At 45.7% G+C, this 17,721-nt stretch overlaps 1 protein-coding gene across 1 annotated transcript in view; it reads right to left on the minus strand.

Moving 5' to 3' along the window:
• Positions 1-367: 367 nt before the first annotated feature.
• Positions 368-17,721, minus strand: part of MTMR2 (myotubularin related protein 2) — a gene marked incomplete at its 3' end in the record, with an annotated part of 32,238 nt that continues 14,884 nt past the window's right edge. Inside the window, exons 5-13 of the mRNA XM_009864562.1 lie at positions 17,503-17,604; positions 16,736-16,819; positions 9,511-9,660; positions 8,500-8,688; positions 6,867-7,052; positions 5,788-5,994; positions 4,136-4,228; positions 1,999-2,112; positions 368-581 (exon numbers count right to left, since the gene is read on the minus strand). Coding sequence (XP_009862864.1) covers positions 368-581; positions 1,999-2,112; positions 4,136-4,228; positions 5,788-5,994; positions 6,867-7,052; positions 8,500-8,688; positions 9,511-9,660; positions 16,736-16,819; positions 17,503-17,604 — 1,339 coding nt within the window. The remainder of the gene's footprint in view (positions 582-1,998; positions 2,113-4,135; positions 4,229-5,787; positions 5,995-6,866; positions 7,053-8,499; positions 8,689-9,510; positions 9,661-16,735; positions 16,820-17,502; positions 17,605-17,721) is intronic.

Consider the following 17,721-nt stretch of genomic DNA (forward strand, 5'->3'; position numbering starts at 1 on the left):
GTGTGATCATCCCCAGGATGAACTGTTCCATCTCACAAGGCAGCGACCTCCAGCCGAGCACCTGCATCAGCCAGCTGTAGATTTTTGATTTTAGATTTAAGCAGTGGCAGTGTAAGTTTGCACATTACTTCTTGTGCTTCGAAGGTCTTGAAGAATTTCTTTACTGAAAGGGTTGTCAGCCACTGGAACAGGCTGCCCAGGGAGGTGGTTGAGTCACCATCCCTGGAGGTGTTTAAGAGACGGGTGGATGTTGTATTAGGGGGCATCGTTTAGCTGGTTGACAGGGCTGGGACAAAGGCTGGACTCGATGATCTTCAAGGTCTCTTCCAGCTGAAACTATTCCATGGTTCTATGACAGCACTAGTACTGTCAGAGAGGGACATAAAAGCAGGATCCAGAGGTACCTGTGGTTTCATGCGGGGGTTCCAGCGGATGTAGTAGCCGACCCACAGCTCGAGATGGCGCATGCTGGCCACGGGATAGAGGACGTGGTTGGAGTAGCTCACATACAAGGGGTTGGTAAAGTCTTCCAGCTGGCTGTTGATGTACGACCAAAGTGATACGGTCCTTTTTGGAAGGCTCTGTAAAGGAAGGGGGTGAGAGAGACTTTATTTCCCATACAAATCCCAGCATTTATCTACAAAGTGTAACGGCACATACATATGCCTGTTGTTAATACAGAGCTGGTTCTCTTTTTGTAGCTTAAAAAAACCACCACCGATGTTCTTTTGATGTGGTTACTGTAATCAAAGCACGTGGATGCAGGCAGGCACATCCCCAGCCTGGCACGGAAACACCTCCTCTTACCCACCCAGCTGCCAACGCAGACCAGGAATCTCCATCAGCACAGCAAGGGGACACTAGCACGTGAGCTCCCAACGCTTTAGTTAAACCTCACCTCTTTAAAGTGCTCCTGGAGGACTTGCTAGAGTATTTAATTGCAAAGAGAAAAAGAAAACATTTGACTTAGGCCCCGATCTAGTGGAATAATTACACCTGTGAATAGTCCCAGCGAAACTAGCGTTGAAGTGCTTTCTAGATTAAGTACTTTGCTAGGCTGAGACCTTAAAAATGAATAAAAAAACAAACACCCAAACCCACATGCAAACAGCATGTGGGTTTTCTTCTCTGGAAATTACAATTATTTGATCACAGCAGACTCTAGAGAAACAGGGACACTGATTTACTACAGTATTGCACTGTATTACAGTACATTTTATTTATGTTTTTTAACTCATATACTATCAAATATAATCACATCAGGTCCACAGAGCACTGCCCTCTGCATGCCTCTGATTTAGGCTGTGGCCAATTTTGATGACAAAACGCTTCATCTTTAGGTAGGTGAGACAGAACGAGTGTCACTGCTTTTCCTGCCAATTCCAGACCGGGTCTGAATGTCCACATCTACACGCTCCACACTTGACAAACACACCTTGACCAGACTGCAGGGCAGACCTGGCTGGTGGCAGGACCTAGAGGCACGTCCTTCCTAGTATCAGTAGCTCTGTCCTCTCCCGCAAAAAAGGAAGAACAGCAGGAGCACACCTTGAGATCAGTTACTTGTCGTAACCTATGTGTGCAGAATGACAACGCACACTTGGCAGTTAAAAGGAACCTCATGGGACAACTTCAAGGAGAAGGGAGGACAAAAAGGTACCAGCTTCCACAGAGAAGGTTACATTAAACTGAAGTTCAAAGAAAAACCGCTTTGCCAACTATGTGGGAGACACCAGGAGCTATTCAGCCACCAGGGAGTAGCTGAAAGCAGCAGGACTGTCCAGAGGTGGCATTGCTCCACAATGTCAAGCCTCCAACAGACAGCGGTTTGTGTGAAGAGGGCAGTACCCTGTGTCCCAGCGGTTAAGAAGGGGGCTTGGCATGATCCAGACCTGCATCCACCACTACCTTTGAGCGTTGAAACAATTTCTCTAGCAGTACCCAGAGAGCTAGAGCAATCCCGTTCCAGGCATTCACCTTGGAGGGAAGCAGCCTTACCTCCTTGACTCTCTGCTGCTCACTGCTGCACAGGAAGGTCCCGAACAAACAACTGTACAGATGATCCAGGATGGTTATCAGGAAGTACTCGTTGAACTCAAATGCTGTAGGAAACTTCAAACACAACCAGAAAATTAGGCTGGGATTTTAAGAACAGGAATCACAAATAAGTGTTCTCCCACTCTGTGATCTTGGTAAGGAGTTGGCCTCTCCTAATTTCTAAACCAGGATTTGTCCCTGTTCCCTGCCTGGCTGGATATTCAGGATCGTATTTACTCCTTCCAGAAGCCAGAGTTTCTGTCTTGGAAAGCTGCTTTACATGTGCAGGGAGGAATTCTGAGCAAAAGCCAGAGGTCTGAAGGGTTTGACCGCTGTGTTTATACACACTCAGTGCTGCTCCACACTGAAGCTGGCTCTGCTACGCCCGCCCCTCACAACACACCACGCGATGAAACTGCGAACAAAAGGCTGAAGCACATGTGAAATAATGCAGAAGAAGAAATGGCAATTTCCCAGGGCCAAATGGAAATAAGCAGGGTGTGAAGCACAGCACTTCCCAGGGGCAACAGCAGGGAGGCATCTTTGCAACACATGCTGGCGAGAGGAACAGGAGTCTGGGAAGGGGCTATGTTACCTATGGATGTTTGTTTCCTGCAGAAACAACCAAGCCTGAGACAGGGAGAGCTGAGGCTCCGCACAGGATCAGGAAGAACACATGCAATGAATTGCAAAGACGTGCTTGGGGTGATGGAGAGGAGAGCGGGAGGACTTCCTGTCACCAACCACCCTGTTCTTCCCAGGCTGCCCTGGCTGCAACATCCTGACCTCAGCAGCTGCAGGTTGGGATGCCTGCTTGTAGAAGCAAGCCAAAGAGAGCAGATGAGAGTGACTCTTGATGATTGTGCAACCTCTCTCCTTCCCTGCTTGGATTCAGTACAGCTTAATGTTCAGCGGCGTTCTTCTTTTCCATTTCACCTGTTTTAATCCATGATGAGCCTAATTTTTTTCAGTGAACTAAGTGACCTCTACTGACATTTGCAATGTGACACTTCTGTGTCACAGCAGACACAAAAAACCTATCAGGTCCCACATACCTGGGGAGAAACCTCCCAACCATAGGGTATGTCTCCTGAGCTGTGCCTCTGCCATGCCTGGTTTGAAGTGAGGAACTTAGCTCTGTATATCCCATTGGAATGAGAAGCAGTATGTTTGCCTTCAAGTTAAAATGGAGCAAATACATGTCTTGCTGCAGGTTTAGTTACAGAATCAGCTTGAGCAGAGGCAATGCCCACCACAACAGAGACTTACACAGAATCACAAAGAATGTCAGGGGTTAGAAGGGACCTCAGAAGATCATCTAGTCCAACCCCCCCTGCCAGAGCAGGATCACCTACAGTAGGTCACACAGGAAGGCATCCAGATGGGTTTTGAAAGTCTCCAGAGAAGGAGACTCCACACCCTCCCTGGGCAGCCTGTGCCAGGGCTCTGTCACCCTCACAGTGACTCTTGGACTTCCTTCAACCAGTTCACAACCCACCTCACTACTTGGTCATCCAGACCCCACTTCCTCAGTTTAGCTACAAGGATGCTGTATGAGACAGTGTCAAATGCTTTACTGAAATCCAGATAAACCACGTCCACTGTATGGCCATCATCTATCCACATGGTTATGTCCTCATAAAAGGCTATCGGGTTGGGCAAACATGACTTCCCCTTGGTAAAACCATGTTGACTGCTCCTAATGACCTAATTACATTAACAGCTCAAGTCACTTATGCTTCTGAAGGCACCTAGGATGGCTGGGGTGTCTGTCCCTGCCCCAAGGGGCAGCTGTCCCTTCAGGGTAAGGCGAGCTGCTTCTCACAAGCTCACATTTATTATAGCAGCATGTAGGTAAGCAGCACCCACTAACTACCTAATCTGACACAAACCAACATCGTGGCCTTTCTGCACACTTGCGCACTCGGGCTCTTTGCTAAACAGACTCCCGGGAAACTTGTTGCAAGAGTCAAGAAAAGAGCAGAAGCCCAGGAAGAGACCCTGTGCAGGTGAGTGTGGAAATTACTCCTGTGGCCAGACACTGTGCCACGCCTCAGTACACTGGCTTCGTGGACACGTGTGCCACCCAGCGATTTACCTGTCTTGTCATTTGCCAGACGCAGTCGATGAACTGGAGGAAGACAGGAGAGCGATCTGCGTCTGCATGGTTCTTATCTCCGTGGCCAACTCTCTGAAACAGTAGAACAAAGAACATGAGTCCCACTGGGCTTCACTGGGAAACTGCTGGGGTCCCCTCTCAGTCACCCGAGCCTTTACCAGCAGCTTTAAGAAGGTTCAAATGAGTCTTGATTTTGCTTTGTCCTTTACAGTGGTAAAGGAGTAAAGGACAGTTACTCCCTTTGTCTTTGAAGCGAAGTTTCTTTATGGGGTTATTTCCACGCTAAGTTAAAACAAGAGCTGCTTGAGTCGAGTCTCCAGATGCTATGCTGGCACTGATTTCAGTTAAGAGCTAAAGTTCAGAAGGGGAGGGGAAAAAAAAAAAAACCACCGAGAATGCTTTTTGCTTCAGTTGCAGCTGTCGCCCTGGCTACTTCAGTAGTACAGCGTGCGAGATCTAAACACTACCTACAGGCACGGCGGGCGGCGATAACCGTCACACAACACCTCGCAGCTTCCAAGTGCTGTACAAACACTAACCCAGCCCGTCTCCTGCCACCTCACGAGAGGCAGTGATGAAAGTATCCCCAGAAGTTGGCCTCCAACCTCGACTGTGCTGTGTGGCCAAGGCATGTGAGGCCTGATTCCTTATAACTAGTGTAGTACCTCAGTGGTTTTAGATTGCCCAGGAGCCCTAAGTATGGTACAAACACAGAACTAGAACCAGTAAGTAATAGCAACCCCTACCTCTTCTGTAATAGCATTCTCCCCTCAAAGGAAATTTGTCTTTGTACGGACAGGGAAGCCAAAATACTCATTTGTAAAACACCAGGGACAGTTTAGCTGTGGCAGAACCTCAGTTGCTTAGTACCTCAGTTTCGCCGCCTTCCTCAGAGCATTTGACTACACAACCCAGCATCTCCTGTGCAGTAAACAGACCTTGTTCGAGCCCTTGCCAGAATTAAACCACCACAAGAGAAGAGTCACAAGCAAAACACAACAGGAACAAAGCCTGAAAGGACACTACTGAAAGACGCTCTTGATTCCCATCAGGGCAAACTGCTGTGTCACAGGTCTATAAAGCTGCCTCTCTGGCAACTCTAGGGACACAACCATGAGGTACTCTTGGTCCAGTCTCAATCTGCTGATCTTTTACCTAGACCATTAAAAGCCTCTTCAAAAATAATACGTGCCTGCAGAAACCATGAGGTCAAGGCCATAAGCAGATTCCCCAGCCCCTTTAATACTAAGGCATTCGCTAGATGACGGTGTCCAAGCAGTCTCAGAAAATGGACTGAACTGGAAAGACAGACAAAAAATACCCCAGTGGTCCCTGCTAACTCCCAGCAGCAATGCCTATTGTGAATCCAAAGCACACCGTTAATTTAAGCAGCGTATTAGTAAGGCACCCAAGAGTTTTAATACCACCTGTTCCTCCTGCCTAACCAAAGCTGTCTCCAAGGCAGTTAAGAGATGACTGGAATTACAGGCAGAAAACAACAGCAGCAGCATTCACCTTTCTTCTGCAAGTTCAGGTGGGAGACGTCTCACAGGAAAGGCTAAACTCCTTGGAAATCCTTCAAGGTGGACAATAAGTTTGTGTTCAGTGCCTTCCAAGGGCCAGTGACTCACCAGCTGAAATCTGTGGCCGAAGCTCAGCCACTCCTTCTCCACGAGCACTTCAAAGCCCCTGATAGTTCGGTAGTAGCCATCTAGCATGAGCAGAGAGAGAGAGGTGAGCTGGGCTGTCCGGTCCCAGCCATCGCTGCAGTGCACAACCACAGACGTCTTCCCTGACTCCACCTTGTCAGCGATCCGAAGGGCTCCAGCAAGAATGAGCTAGGACAAGGGGGAAAAAGAAAAAAAAAAAGTTGCACAATCTCTTTGGAACAGAAACTATAAATGAAAAATGACTAGTGACAGCAGAGGACAAACCAAGGACTCTGTCTGCCTCAAGGAGAATGGTAAATCAGTCCCATTACTTTAGAACTAGGACGGGGAATTGTTGATCACTGGTTTTTGTTCCAGTAAGATGACAACATGTCTTAACTGTGGTGTAGGCACAATTCTAGAGCTAGCTAAGTCCTTCGACAGGTCACGATTGAAACGCAGAAGCATTCTGTGTCTGAACACAAACACAAACTGGCCATCGCCTTGCAACTGCCCCAGAAGCAGGTTTGTCCCTGTCGGCATTAGCAGGTCAACAGTGTAAGATGGACATTTTTAGGAGAGAAAGAGTTTAATCTGAGAATCAGTATCTGTAGAAGCTGAAACATTTTGCCCCACTCCCTCTGACTCTACTTGGATTCCCAAAAGGCTGATGAGGCATGAGCTCCCAACATTTGCTGGTCTGGACCAGGCAGTAACGCCAGGACATCGAGGATCCCCGAGTGAAGAGCTTGGAAACTGTGACTCCTGTGCCCCGATCAGGGCTTTCACTGTTAGGCATTACTCAGGAACACACTTTGCTTCCAAAAACCCATCTTTCAGTATTTCAACTCCCTCTCTTGTCCCTCCCATCTCCTCAAAACTCTCCATTCCACGAAACTGTAGGTTTAGTTGTTTATAAATTGAAAACAAACTGTAAGTCTTCAAATTTCACATTAATTGAAAACCCAGCACCAGAGTTAGCTCTGGATACATTTCCCAGTGAGCAGACTGGAATGACTTGTGGTTACTTGGCCCCATCCAGTGGGCGCAGACGTGCATACCTTGACATGCTCTAGCCAGTGAGTGGACTCTAAATTAGACAGCCAGTGAGTCTCCTCAATATTGGGATATACAATTTCTTTCAGTTTTCTCAGCGACTCTCTCATGACATGAATATTGTGAATGTCCAGGAACACCAATTCTGCATTCTGATAGGCATCCTCGCTCTCATAGCCCCCTCCTTTAGCCTAAAGAACAAAATCCACATGTAAACCATTAGGCAGAAACATATTTTACACCTCACCCGATTCGAGCAAATATCAGCTGACAAAATACTGCTGTGATTGTGCTATCTAAAGCAGGCAGAAAACATTGGATTTATCTTAAAATTGGGTGCAAACATGTCCATCCATATACTCTGTGTCTCTTTCCTGCAACAGTTAATGAAAGCTATGTTTTTTACCACAGAATATCACATTACAATCCTTCTTTTTCCCTGTAATTATCATTTATACCCATTCAAGCTGCTAGCTCATTAGATTCCCTATTCTGTCATTTACAAATTTACCATACTATTATAGAGGAGTATATCCCACACACTAATTGCCTTTCCTAAGTAGTGGGAGAGGCAGATTTAAAAAAAAAAAAAAAATCAGCTCCAGTGCAACAACGCAGTTCTACCATTAAAACAGGGCTTACAGTGATAGTATAAGACATAATTTTAAAAAGCATAGAAAGAAGAGCCCTGGGAACTACCGACCCATCAACCCCACCTCTGTGCCTGGGAAGATCATGGCATAGATCCTCCTAGAAGCTCTGCTAAGGCAAGTGGAGGAGAAAGCTTCACCAAGGGCAAGTCCTGCCTGGTCAACCTAGTGGCTTTCTATGACGGAGTGGCAAGGGAAGAACTACAGATGTTGTCTATCTGGACTTTTGCAAGGCCTTTGATGTGGTCCCCTGCAACACCCTTCTCTCTAAATTGGAGAGATACGGATTTGACAGGTGGACTGTCTGGTGGGTAAGGAATTGGTTGGGTGGTTGCACTCAGAGGATTTTACTTTGAGGGTGGTCAAAGACTGGCACAGGTTGCCCAGCCAAGCTGTAGATGTTCCAGCCCCTGGAAAGGTTCAAGGTCAGGCTGGATGGGGCTCTGAGCAACCTGATCCAGATGAAGACGTCCCTGTTCATTGCAGGGGGGTTGGATTAGATGGCTTTTGAAGGTCCCTTCCAACCCAAACTATTCCGTGATTCTCTAACAGCAGAAAGAACCCAGTAACATTCCTAGACATTAAAGAACCCCGGCTCATATTGTGAAATTAAAGATCACGATTTTCAGAAGTGCTGAGTATCTTGTGCTGCATCAGGGTTAACAGGGACAGAGGGCTGCTGTTCTTCCAGTTTTGTGAAGTGAAAAATGGTGACACACAAGATCCAGGGCGCTAGAGTTTGACCTCAGTATTACTTTGACATTTTTTCCCCCACCTTGCAATCCCGATGGACCTTTACTAGTCACACCTGTATCTTACAGGTAGCAGTGCAGGTGTAAAAGCCTGTCTAGAGAATCAGACCATTGCATACGATCCCCTTCACAGTGGAAAGCCTTCTGTGATCCTCAAAACCAATTTGAAATGGTGGTGGAAAATGTGCTCTGAATTATTACATTCCCAGCTTTAGACACAGGAAGAAACATCTGACCTTATTGGCTACAGCATTCACGCTAGGTCTTGCATCAAATATGAAGATTTTATGAGACTGGGCATTAGAATCCATGATGGCTTGAAGGTACTTCTCATCTTCCTTGCTTCGCTTGCCACTCACTCCCACCATTGGCTGGCTACAGCGAGTGATCGTTGCTTGACTTTCTGGGTGAATCCATGACAACACCTTTGCAAACAAATAAGAAAGAAATGAAGGAAAAACGGGATTTACCAAGCCAGTGAAGTGTTTTACCTGTAATGGCTTGCTCTGGGATCCTGCTATGTATTAGCTGGTTCTAGACAGCTGGATTCTACTAAATCGTGATTGAATGAAAGGAAGAACTCTTCCATCCTTACTCATTTGTTCTGTGGTATTCTCAAAGTTTGAACAAACAAAAGGTGGCAAAAATAGGTTTAAGTCTGACTTTTAAATATGACACAGACTGTTTCTTCACTGTTTTGAGTCACACACACATTTTCTCACTCTGCACTCACTGGGCTGTGTCTTACTCTGTGTTACACCATGTAAAAATTCGGCATTTTAGAAAGAGATTTAATTTTCTATAGGCTTGAGAATTAAACCAGTATATTTTCAGTTACCACCAAAACAATCATCACAGCAATGTGTTTTGTTTTCATTTCATTTTGTTTTGTTTTAATTTCATTTAATAAGAGTTTTCATCATGAGCATCACTCAGTATTTCTCTCTCCTGAAAGTTAGACCAGGCCCAACAATTGTAAACAACCGAATAGGGCTGTTTTGTGAGATTCAGTCTAGGTTGGGCTGTTATCTTATCTTCTCGTTTTGGTTTAGTCTCTCTCTCTTTCACAACAATAGTCCCAGCAAATAATGTTGTTTTCTAACTCCTCAAACATGTTGCTGTCACTTTTATTATCCATTAACCATTCATTTGCTCCCCGGAATCCACTCAGTCTGATCTTGGTATTATTTATGGCCCATGGGTATGTAACAAAACCACATCAAAGTGGCTTCTTTTGTCACACTCACTGGTATGCGTCCTCTTGATCTGAAAGATGCTACTCTCTTTAATTCTTCATCAGGAATGTTTACGGGCACAGCTAGAATGGCAGGGTATGTATCACACAGCTCGTAGCGCTCATTTATCTTGGTCAACCTCCAGCTTTCATTGGGAATTCCCTGAACAGGCGACAACAGTAGGTTAGTAAATGAGTTGCTCTGAGACTTCTGAGTTGCTCTGAGACTTCAGCACAGTCAAATTCCCAGACCTGAAATTCAAGGCAATTTTCATTAAGGAAGGACATTTAGAGCTGGAGCCTGGGACTGCATTAACTTGGTAACTTGCATTTCATGCCTCTTCCCAGAGAGGTTTTGCTCAGGTCACTGAAGAACAGGAAAATTAGAAGACTCCATAGGTGAGCTTGCCTGCAAAAAGAACTGGCGAGGCTACAGATGTGGCAACATGGGTGATCTCCCTGACATTACCGTTAATATAGCTCCAGGTCTCATCATGGTTCTTACAGGAGAGCCAGGAGCAGGACAGAACGGGTGACCGACAGTCCTTGCTCCTCTCTTGGCTCTTAGCTCAAATACAGTGAGTGGAAACTGGAGATGGAAAGTGGAGTTACCAGACAGGATGAAGGGGAAGACAGAAAGAAGAATAGGCAGTAAAATACCCCTAAAAAATCCATATGTTTTGAGCCTTGTTCTGTGTTTGTGGCCCAGCTAAACATCAAAAAAACACCAAAACCCCAATAACTGTTTGTGTCTGCCTGCGTGACCGCGTGCGATCTGGACAGTGATGTGCAACTCCCACGTTCCTCTCAGACTGAGCTCTCTGCCTGCACCAGTCAGACCTGGGCTGGGAGAGCAGGAAATCTACCCTGTGTCCCTGTGCCTAGCACACCCTCCTGGGACGACGGTCTCTGGGTCACACCCGAAGCACAACGGGGACCATGCTGGCAACCTGCAGACCCAGCCTGGCCGGCGCTGGGAGCGAACAGATCAAAAGGGCACGGATGCGACCGCAAGGAGAGAGGTTTGAACTGACACGTGCTGCTGCAGGGCTGAGCACCAACACAAAGCATCTCTGTGGGCAAAACAGCTCTGCTACAGTGGACATGGCCAGACCGTGCAGCAGAGAAGTCTGTCTTAGGGGATCATCAACTCTTAAAACAATACAGGCTTCTGTTCTAATAAACAGCCCTTCATTTTAAGGAGGGCGGTGGGACACTGGCTACCACTGTCACGGCTCCCACAGGAAAGAACTGACAAAGCTAACCCAAGTCAGATGAGCCGTGGTAATTACGGCTGACCCACACAGACTGTCAGAGCAGTGAGTCACGGTGTCAAAACAGGTCATGGGCAGAAATATGAGGACAGATCTTCTGTCTAATACCGGTCACACCCTGCTTGAAAACCACCCCTGGTCCTGGGGCCCTCCCTGGGAAGGAAATGATACTATAAGGAATCAGCAGAGCTGCCAGGATCACGGGTATCCCAAAACCCTAGAGGAAAGCAATTTTTTTGGCTCTGCCTGAAGCCAAAGAAGTGGCATAAACAGGCATCGCTGTGTAGGCACAGTGCAAGCTTACTGATGGGTAAAACGTGTTCAGGGATCCACCTGCTGTACACGGCACGGACAGAACCTCCTGAGTCCACCAGCTCTGCTGTCAACTAGGGAACAGCATGACTCTTGCTCTTTGCTGTCTGTCAGCTGTGATCACACAGGTTACTGTCTGGAAGTGAGCTAATGGCAAATAATTAAATTGTTCTCAGTCCTGTCCTAGTAAGTACGTGACTGCACTGCAACGGATCAATCAGCAGCTCTTGGAGATTTCACACCACTCAAACCTGAATTAAAACTACGCTGTCCGCACACTCTTGGCAAGGAAAATGGGAGCTGACACACAGTTACGTGGGAGGGAATTCGTTCTACCCTGTAACTCCACCAGTTCTCATTGAGAAGATCAAGCAGTCACTGGCACCGCAAAGCACAGTCTTCACAGCTTCAGGACACACTGCTTGGTCCAGAACCAGCACTCCAAAAGCTGCCACCCTGACAAACTTGAATGAAATCTTTCCTTTGCGGACCAGAAAAATACATAACAAATCCCCAGAGAAAGGAGGCTGTGTGTCAGCATTCAAATTTCTTTTGAATCAGGGGGAGTGTCCACTTCCCCCTGGCCCAGGAGCCTTGAATCACAGCACCACCCAAGGGTGACTTTCCCTCCAGACTTGAAGCAAATAGAAGCGAGCAAAGCAGGCTCGAGCAGAAGCTGAATTTGCAGCTTCCCAGGATGTCTGCTATGATCCAGTGTAGCTTCTGCATTTCTTCATGCTTCTTTAGATTTGTGTTTTCTCCAGCTGGAATCAATAGCAAAAGCTAAACACGATGTAAAGCACGTTGGTATTTCCTTACATAAAATGCATTTCACTGTTTCCTGGTAATCCATAGGCACCCAAAAGCCTACTGTCAAACCAGATCATTACAGAAGTAACTCAAGAAGCCTCTGCAGGCTTTGGGAGCTGCCAGCCTGTGGACCTGCGTGAGAAGGCCCAGGCACACCCTGGGTGACTGTCTCCAAGTTGCCAGGGAACACGGCTGCTGGGTGTCCAGGTTAGTGACCGGAGCCTGCTGCCCTGATCGGTGCACAAGGTCTGTCTTCTCCAGGTAAACCTAACGCTGCCAGTAGACCCTGATTTCAGGAGAATTATAGAATCATAGAACAGGTTCACTTGGAAGAGACCTTCAAGATCATAGAGTCCAACCTCTGTCCTAGCCCTGTCAACAACACTAAACCATGTCCCCCAGCACAACATCCACCCATCTCTTAAACATCTCCAGGGATGGTGACTCAACCACCTACCTGGGCAGCCTGTTCCCACAGCTGACAACCCTTTCAGTAAAGAAATCCTTCCTAATATCAAACCTGAACCTGGTGCAACTTGAGGCCATTTCCCTTTGTCCTATCACTTGCCACTAGGGAGAACAGACCAACCCCTGCCTCGCTACAACCTCCTGTCAGGTAGTTGGAGGGAGCGATGAGGTCTCCCCTCAGTCTCCTCTTCTCCAGGCTAAACAGCCCCAGATCCCTCAGCCTTTCCTCATACGACACATTCTCCAAATCCTTTACCAGCTTGGTAGCCCACCTCTGTGCCCTCTCCAGCACCTCAATATGCTCCTTGTAGTGAGAATTCATGTTTTCAGTTGCTGCCAGAGGAAGGCAGAGAAAGGCAAATGTGGCCAAACATATATTCAAAAATTAAGTGTGCCCCTGACCATTCTCACTGAGACCAGCTGGCACAGCGTGCCTCACATCCATGGGATTGAACTCGTTCATCCTCAAAACAGAGCAGTTTATCCAAACTGCCTGCTGGTGATGCTGGGCTTGTGTCAGCCTCTGAAGAGTGCCCAGGTTTGGGAGCAGGCGAGCTGGCCTTGCCGTGCTCCCTCTTCTTGACCCCACAAGGGCCCAACTGCCTCTTCGGCTGCTAGCTGTGACATAGCCCAGCTCCACAACCGCAGCTTCAGACTGCCAAGGATGCTACAAAGCCACGTGGAGGAACTGTGTGAAAATCTATAGAAAGGAAAGAAAAGTAAAACTGCAGACAGAGGAAGAAGTTTGCTGAGACAGGGATCACTGGTAGCTCAAGGTTTCGAGAGCAAAAACAGCATCATGAAATGGTATGAAATCCAAAAAGGGAAAAACCGTGAGTTTAGCAGTCACTGGGTGAGGGCCAACAGCTGGGTCACCTGTGTGCTGGTGTTCACGTCACTGGTGGAAGAGAGCAACAGCAGCCCAAGTGAGGCAGGTCCAGGGGCTGATCTCCCTTCTCTCAGTTACACCTGACTGGTCAGGAAAGTCTCTTCAGATGCTTTCTCTGAGGTGATGAGTACCAGTGCTCAGCCTATCTGCTAGATACGCCTCAGCTATCTTTTTTGTGTGTTAGCTAGTAAATAATTGCTTCATATTTTCTACCTGCACACATCTTGCTGGAAGATTTCTCTGAAAGCAGCAACCACAGGCCTATACAGCTGCTCCCTGGTACATATGACCAGGGCGTAGCATTAGATGGGCATGACTGCCATAGGAGAACATCACACATTTCCAGCTTCACAGCCCCTTGTAATATTTTCCAAATGCTCCCCATCTTGTTAAGGAAAATGAAAGCTCCAAAGGCATCTCAAGGCCTTTTGGTTTCAAATGAGTCTTACTGACTTTGCGATTCTGTTTTATACCATGCCAGCCTGCGTGTAATAAAAATCAGGGAGCAATTTCAGTTCTAAATTTCATTTGCCACATGTGATTCTATTTACCGACTAAATCCCAAACCTTTCTGAGTTCCTTTTGTTCTCTACAGGTTGTTTATTACTCCCCATAGTTTTACACAATCACAGATTTTTAATAAGTTACATATTTCCATCTTTCCCAAGAACACTAACAGAGAAGTCAGGAGGTTACTGAGGATCTTTCCTAATTGATAAAATTTCTATCATATCAACACACTTAAATCCATCTGAAAAAAAAAAAGTGAATAAATCACACCACACGCAAGCTTGCCATGTCTACCGGTGTAGATATAGATCCTACTGTGGATCCTACGCTAAAAGTCTTTTCTGGGTGCCTGGCAGTTGCCTTCTACTTCTGTTCCGCTCCCCTCTCCATGTCCCTGCTCCCACAGGGAAATGACCTGGCCAAGACTCACCGAGCTAACGCCTGGCCAACGCCGGGCTGCTTATGCCCTAGGCTAGCTCTTCTCTAATACTTTTTAAACCAATTAAAAAAGGTCCTGTAGATAGCGCACATGTCCTGCTTTTCTGTTTCTGATCACAACTCATATGGTCAGAGACAGGTAATCCCATTATCTGATGTGATGATGCCAGTTTTGTTTCACTATTAACGAATCCCTGCTGCCATTTCAGGACATAATCCTGATTTACTGTAGTATTTGTTATTGCTTTAACAGAACCCGGCTGGATTAAGAAAAAAGGCTGAGACATCCACACAGATAAATTGAACATCCATAGTTATAAATGTTGAAATTAAATAAACAGACTGAAATACCTCAAAGTTTTGGAGGGAACATAAAGCTTCATGCTGCAGGACCTAAATCAATCTAACGAAAGGGATGAAATTCTCCTCCTGGCCAGATCACAACATAAACATCTACTGCAGTCCAGTTTACCTCTTCTTCAGCAGCTGGCATTGGTCACTTTTGGAGATAAGCTACTGGAACAGACGGATTGGGTGATCTGGAATGGGAATGACTGTGGCCCATCACAGATACAATTCAGAGAGGCGGCAGCTGCAAAAAATCCTGGTTTGGGTTCATTTTTGCAGTTACCAACATAAGCAAACCACCAGGGGCTTCAGCATATGGACACTGGTTTGGTTTCTTGGCATAAAAGCAGCCAGGACAAGTTTTTGCTGTCCACACAGAAACAATGCAGAAGCAGGCCATGACAAGAGGTGTACACTTGGTAGGGATATCTCCGTGTGACACGGTTTACACACCACAGCGCTACCTCGTGTGACCAGAAACAAAGACACCACGGCCCAGAGTCTCATCTGCTTTACAGAAAGGTCATGAAGATCTGCAAATCGTGTGCATACATGTGTCCTTTCACCGTGTAACCAAGCTCTTCCAAAATTTAAGGTATGGTCAATCACAATATAAAAATTAATATGGATAGAAAAGCTTGTGTTCTAAAATCAGACGTGCCAGGATTAAGAAATTGGAATAATTTACCTCCGAGTTCTCAAAGGTCACCCTCCCCTTCTTTCCAGGCATTGTAACAATGTCTTTTTTTATGTTTCATCTGTTCTAACTGAAGCTTGGGTAAGTTAATATTCTGCTTTTCAGTGGAAATTATTTTGATAGACCAGTCTTTACTCCAAAGTTCTCAGTCTTGTGAAGAAGCATCTTGTCCAAGCAGCTTGAGCTGCAGATCCGTCTTTGTAAATAAATCTTTCCTTAAAATAACTACCAAGAAAGGTAAATCGTAAACAAAGCAATGATCTCTGCATTATGTGGTCTTATTAGTCAAAGTCGACTTTTGATACAAGGTATGTCATGGATTACAAATGATCAAAGGTTGTCTCCATCAGGATTTTAGATTGCGGGAGCACTGCAAAACACACACTTGGTTGCAATAAAGACAGTCGAGGTAAAATACATCTTGTTTTCAATTAGCAGCCTAGAAGCCACTGATCTATCTTAGGCAGCTATTTTAGGAGGGAACAAATCACCCCCAACAGTGAAGCGCACTCTCCCCATCTGTTAATGACAGGCCTCGATAACCAATTTAGAAGGCGTGTCCAGCTTTTGGAAGACTAGAGGTAGAAAAATAATCTTTTCCTCAAGTTTTGGATGCCAGGAACCAGGTGAACCAGTAAGCTAGGACAGGGGTCTGGTGTTGTTTCCATTTATGGGAAAGACTCAAATAATATTTAAAGTAGGTGGCTTAAAAATTCTTAATTTTACACAGGAGCATTGATTGTATCCTAGCAGTTCTGGATGAGACAAAGGTTTGCTGTGTCCAGGGCACACTTGTCACCAAATTGGGCCGTTTTCTGTATTTAAGAATGTTATGACAATAGTGATTTCATTATTAAACCCAAAATTCTCCCATCTTTTCCCTCAGGGGAGACCACTCAAGTTTTTACCACAGTACTTCTAACTGACAACCTGCCACTTCATGATCATTAATACCTCTGACCAGTCTACTTTGGACACACTACAAGTGGCTGTTCCAAGCTATGGTTAATCACAACTCTCTCTAGGTTGATCCCTGTGCTGATTCCTGTAGAAAATAAAGGCATTCTATTTTTTCTTTTATCTTCCAAGTTCCTGTTTGAGACAGGAAAAAAATGAAAAGAATTAAAATTGACATAAGCAAGAGCTGAGGTGTGAAACTCAATAGTGGGATGCCTGTACCTCCAAAACACATCCTTCGTTCCTCACTGCCAGCTGTGGCTGACGATTGAGTCAGAGCAGCAGTTTTTTCTACCAAAGCCTCCGGTCAGCTCTCTGCAGCCTGAGTAACCTCCATCAGTGGATTCACTATCTCTGTAAAGCTCTACTGCTGTCATCAGTCACTGCAGCGTGGAGAAGAATAACCCAACCCAGCCTCCATGACATTTGTCAGCAGGATCATTTCCCATCCCATGCAACCTGTAATTATATTACTGTGCAGAGCCTCGCTTATGAAACGCTGAGAGGATGTAGAAGGACACAGCATGATACCCACCTGTCTTCTGTACTCCCAAGTGGGGTCATACACCTTCCATCCATTTTCTGGGAAAACTTCTTTGTACTCAAATGCAAAAAGTGGCTGAAAGAAAGAAAATTTACTGTTAAGGAGCCCACTTAGAGCCCATTGCCAGGTTGTTTGATATCTCACATAGCAACTCATGACAGGTCCTTAGTTTTTGTCACTACTTTTCTTCCAGGCTTTTGTGAAAAAGATTAACATGCTCGCTACAGCAGGCAATTAGTACAACAATGCACTTTCTCCTATACCCCTGATCTTGTCTATTATCTCCTACTTCACAGACCAAAGGAGTTTGATAACAGAGACAGGAAATATTACATGGGCAAGAACACTCTTACATATTAAGACCTAGATCCTTCCAGCCAGTATTTGAATGCAGTTGCAACTGCAGTGTCATAACATGACAGAGAAGCCAAACTGCATTCCAGATCTGAGGCAGTGTAGTCACCACTAGATCTAAACTGATGGATGCCATTGTGCTTTGAATATTTTCCCTCTGTTACAAGGGGGTATCAGTAAGTCATTCTCCATGCATGAAGACATCCAGTCCCATGGTAGTAGCCTTCTGTTTTCTATACAATCTAAACTCCTACAGAATTAATTTTAAAACAGATTTAGAAAACAGCAGTTCTCTCCCTTTAACAAAACACACCCCATATGAAACTTTATAAGCTGACGCGACTGAACAAAACAGCTTGCTGCCACCCTGTGTCTTTTGTAAAAACCAGAAAGAAAATATTTACCAGGTTATTTGAAACTGGGAAAGCATATTTCATTAGATTCTCAAATATGGATCGTCTAGTTCTCCCTTCAGGCTTATGAGCAAATCGCAAGTTTCGAATATCCTAGGGGGGAAAAAAAAAAAAAAAGAGGTAAATCAAATTGCAGCTTTCTGAATCACTTCAAAATCCAAAGAAAATCCAAATGCTAGCATTCAAAATAGGGTCACATCACAACGCTCT

The sequence above is a fragment of the Apaloderma vittatum genome, unplaced genomic scaffold, assembly GCF_000703405.1.
Source record: "Apaloderma vittatum isolate BGI_N311 unplaced genomic scaffold, ASM70340v1 scaffold15132, whole genome shotgun sequence".
Classification (NCBI taxonomy): domain Eukaryota; kingdom Metazoa; phylum Chordata; class Aves; order Trogoniformes; family Trogonidae; genus Apaloderma; species Apaloderma vittatum.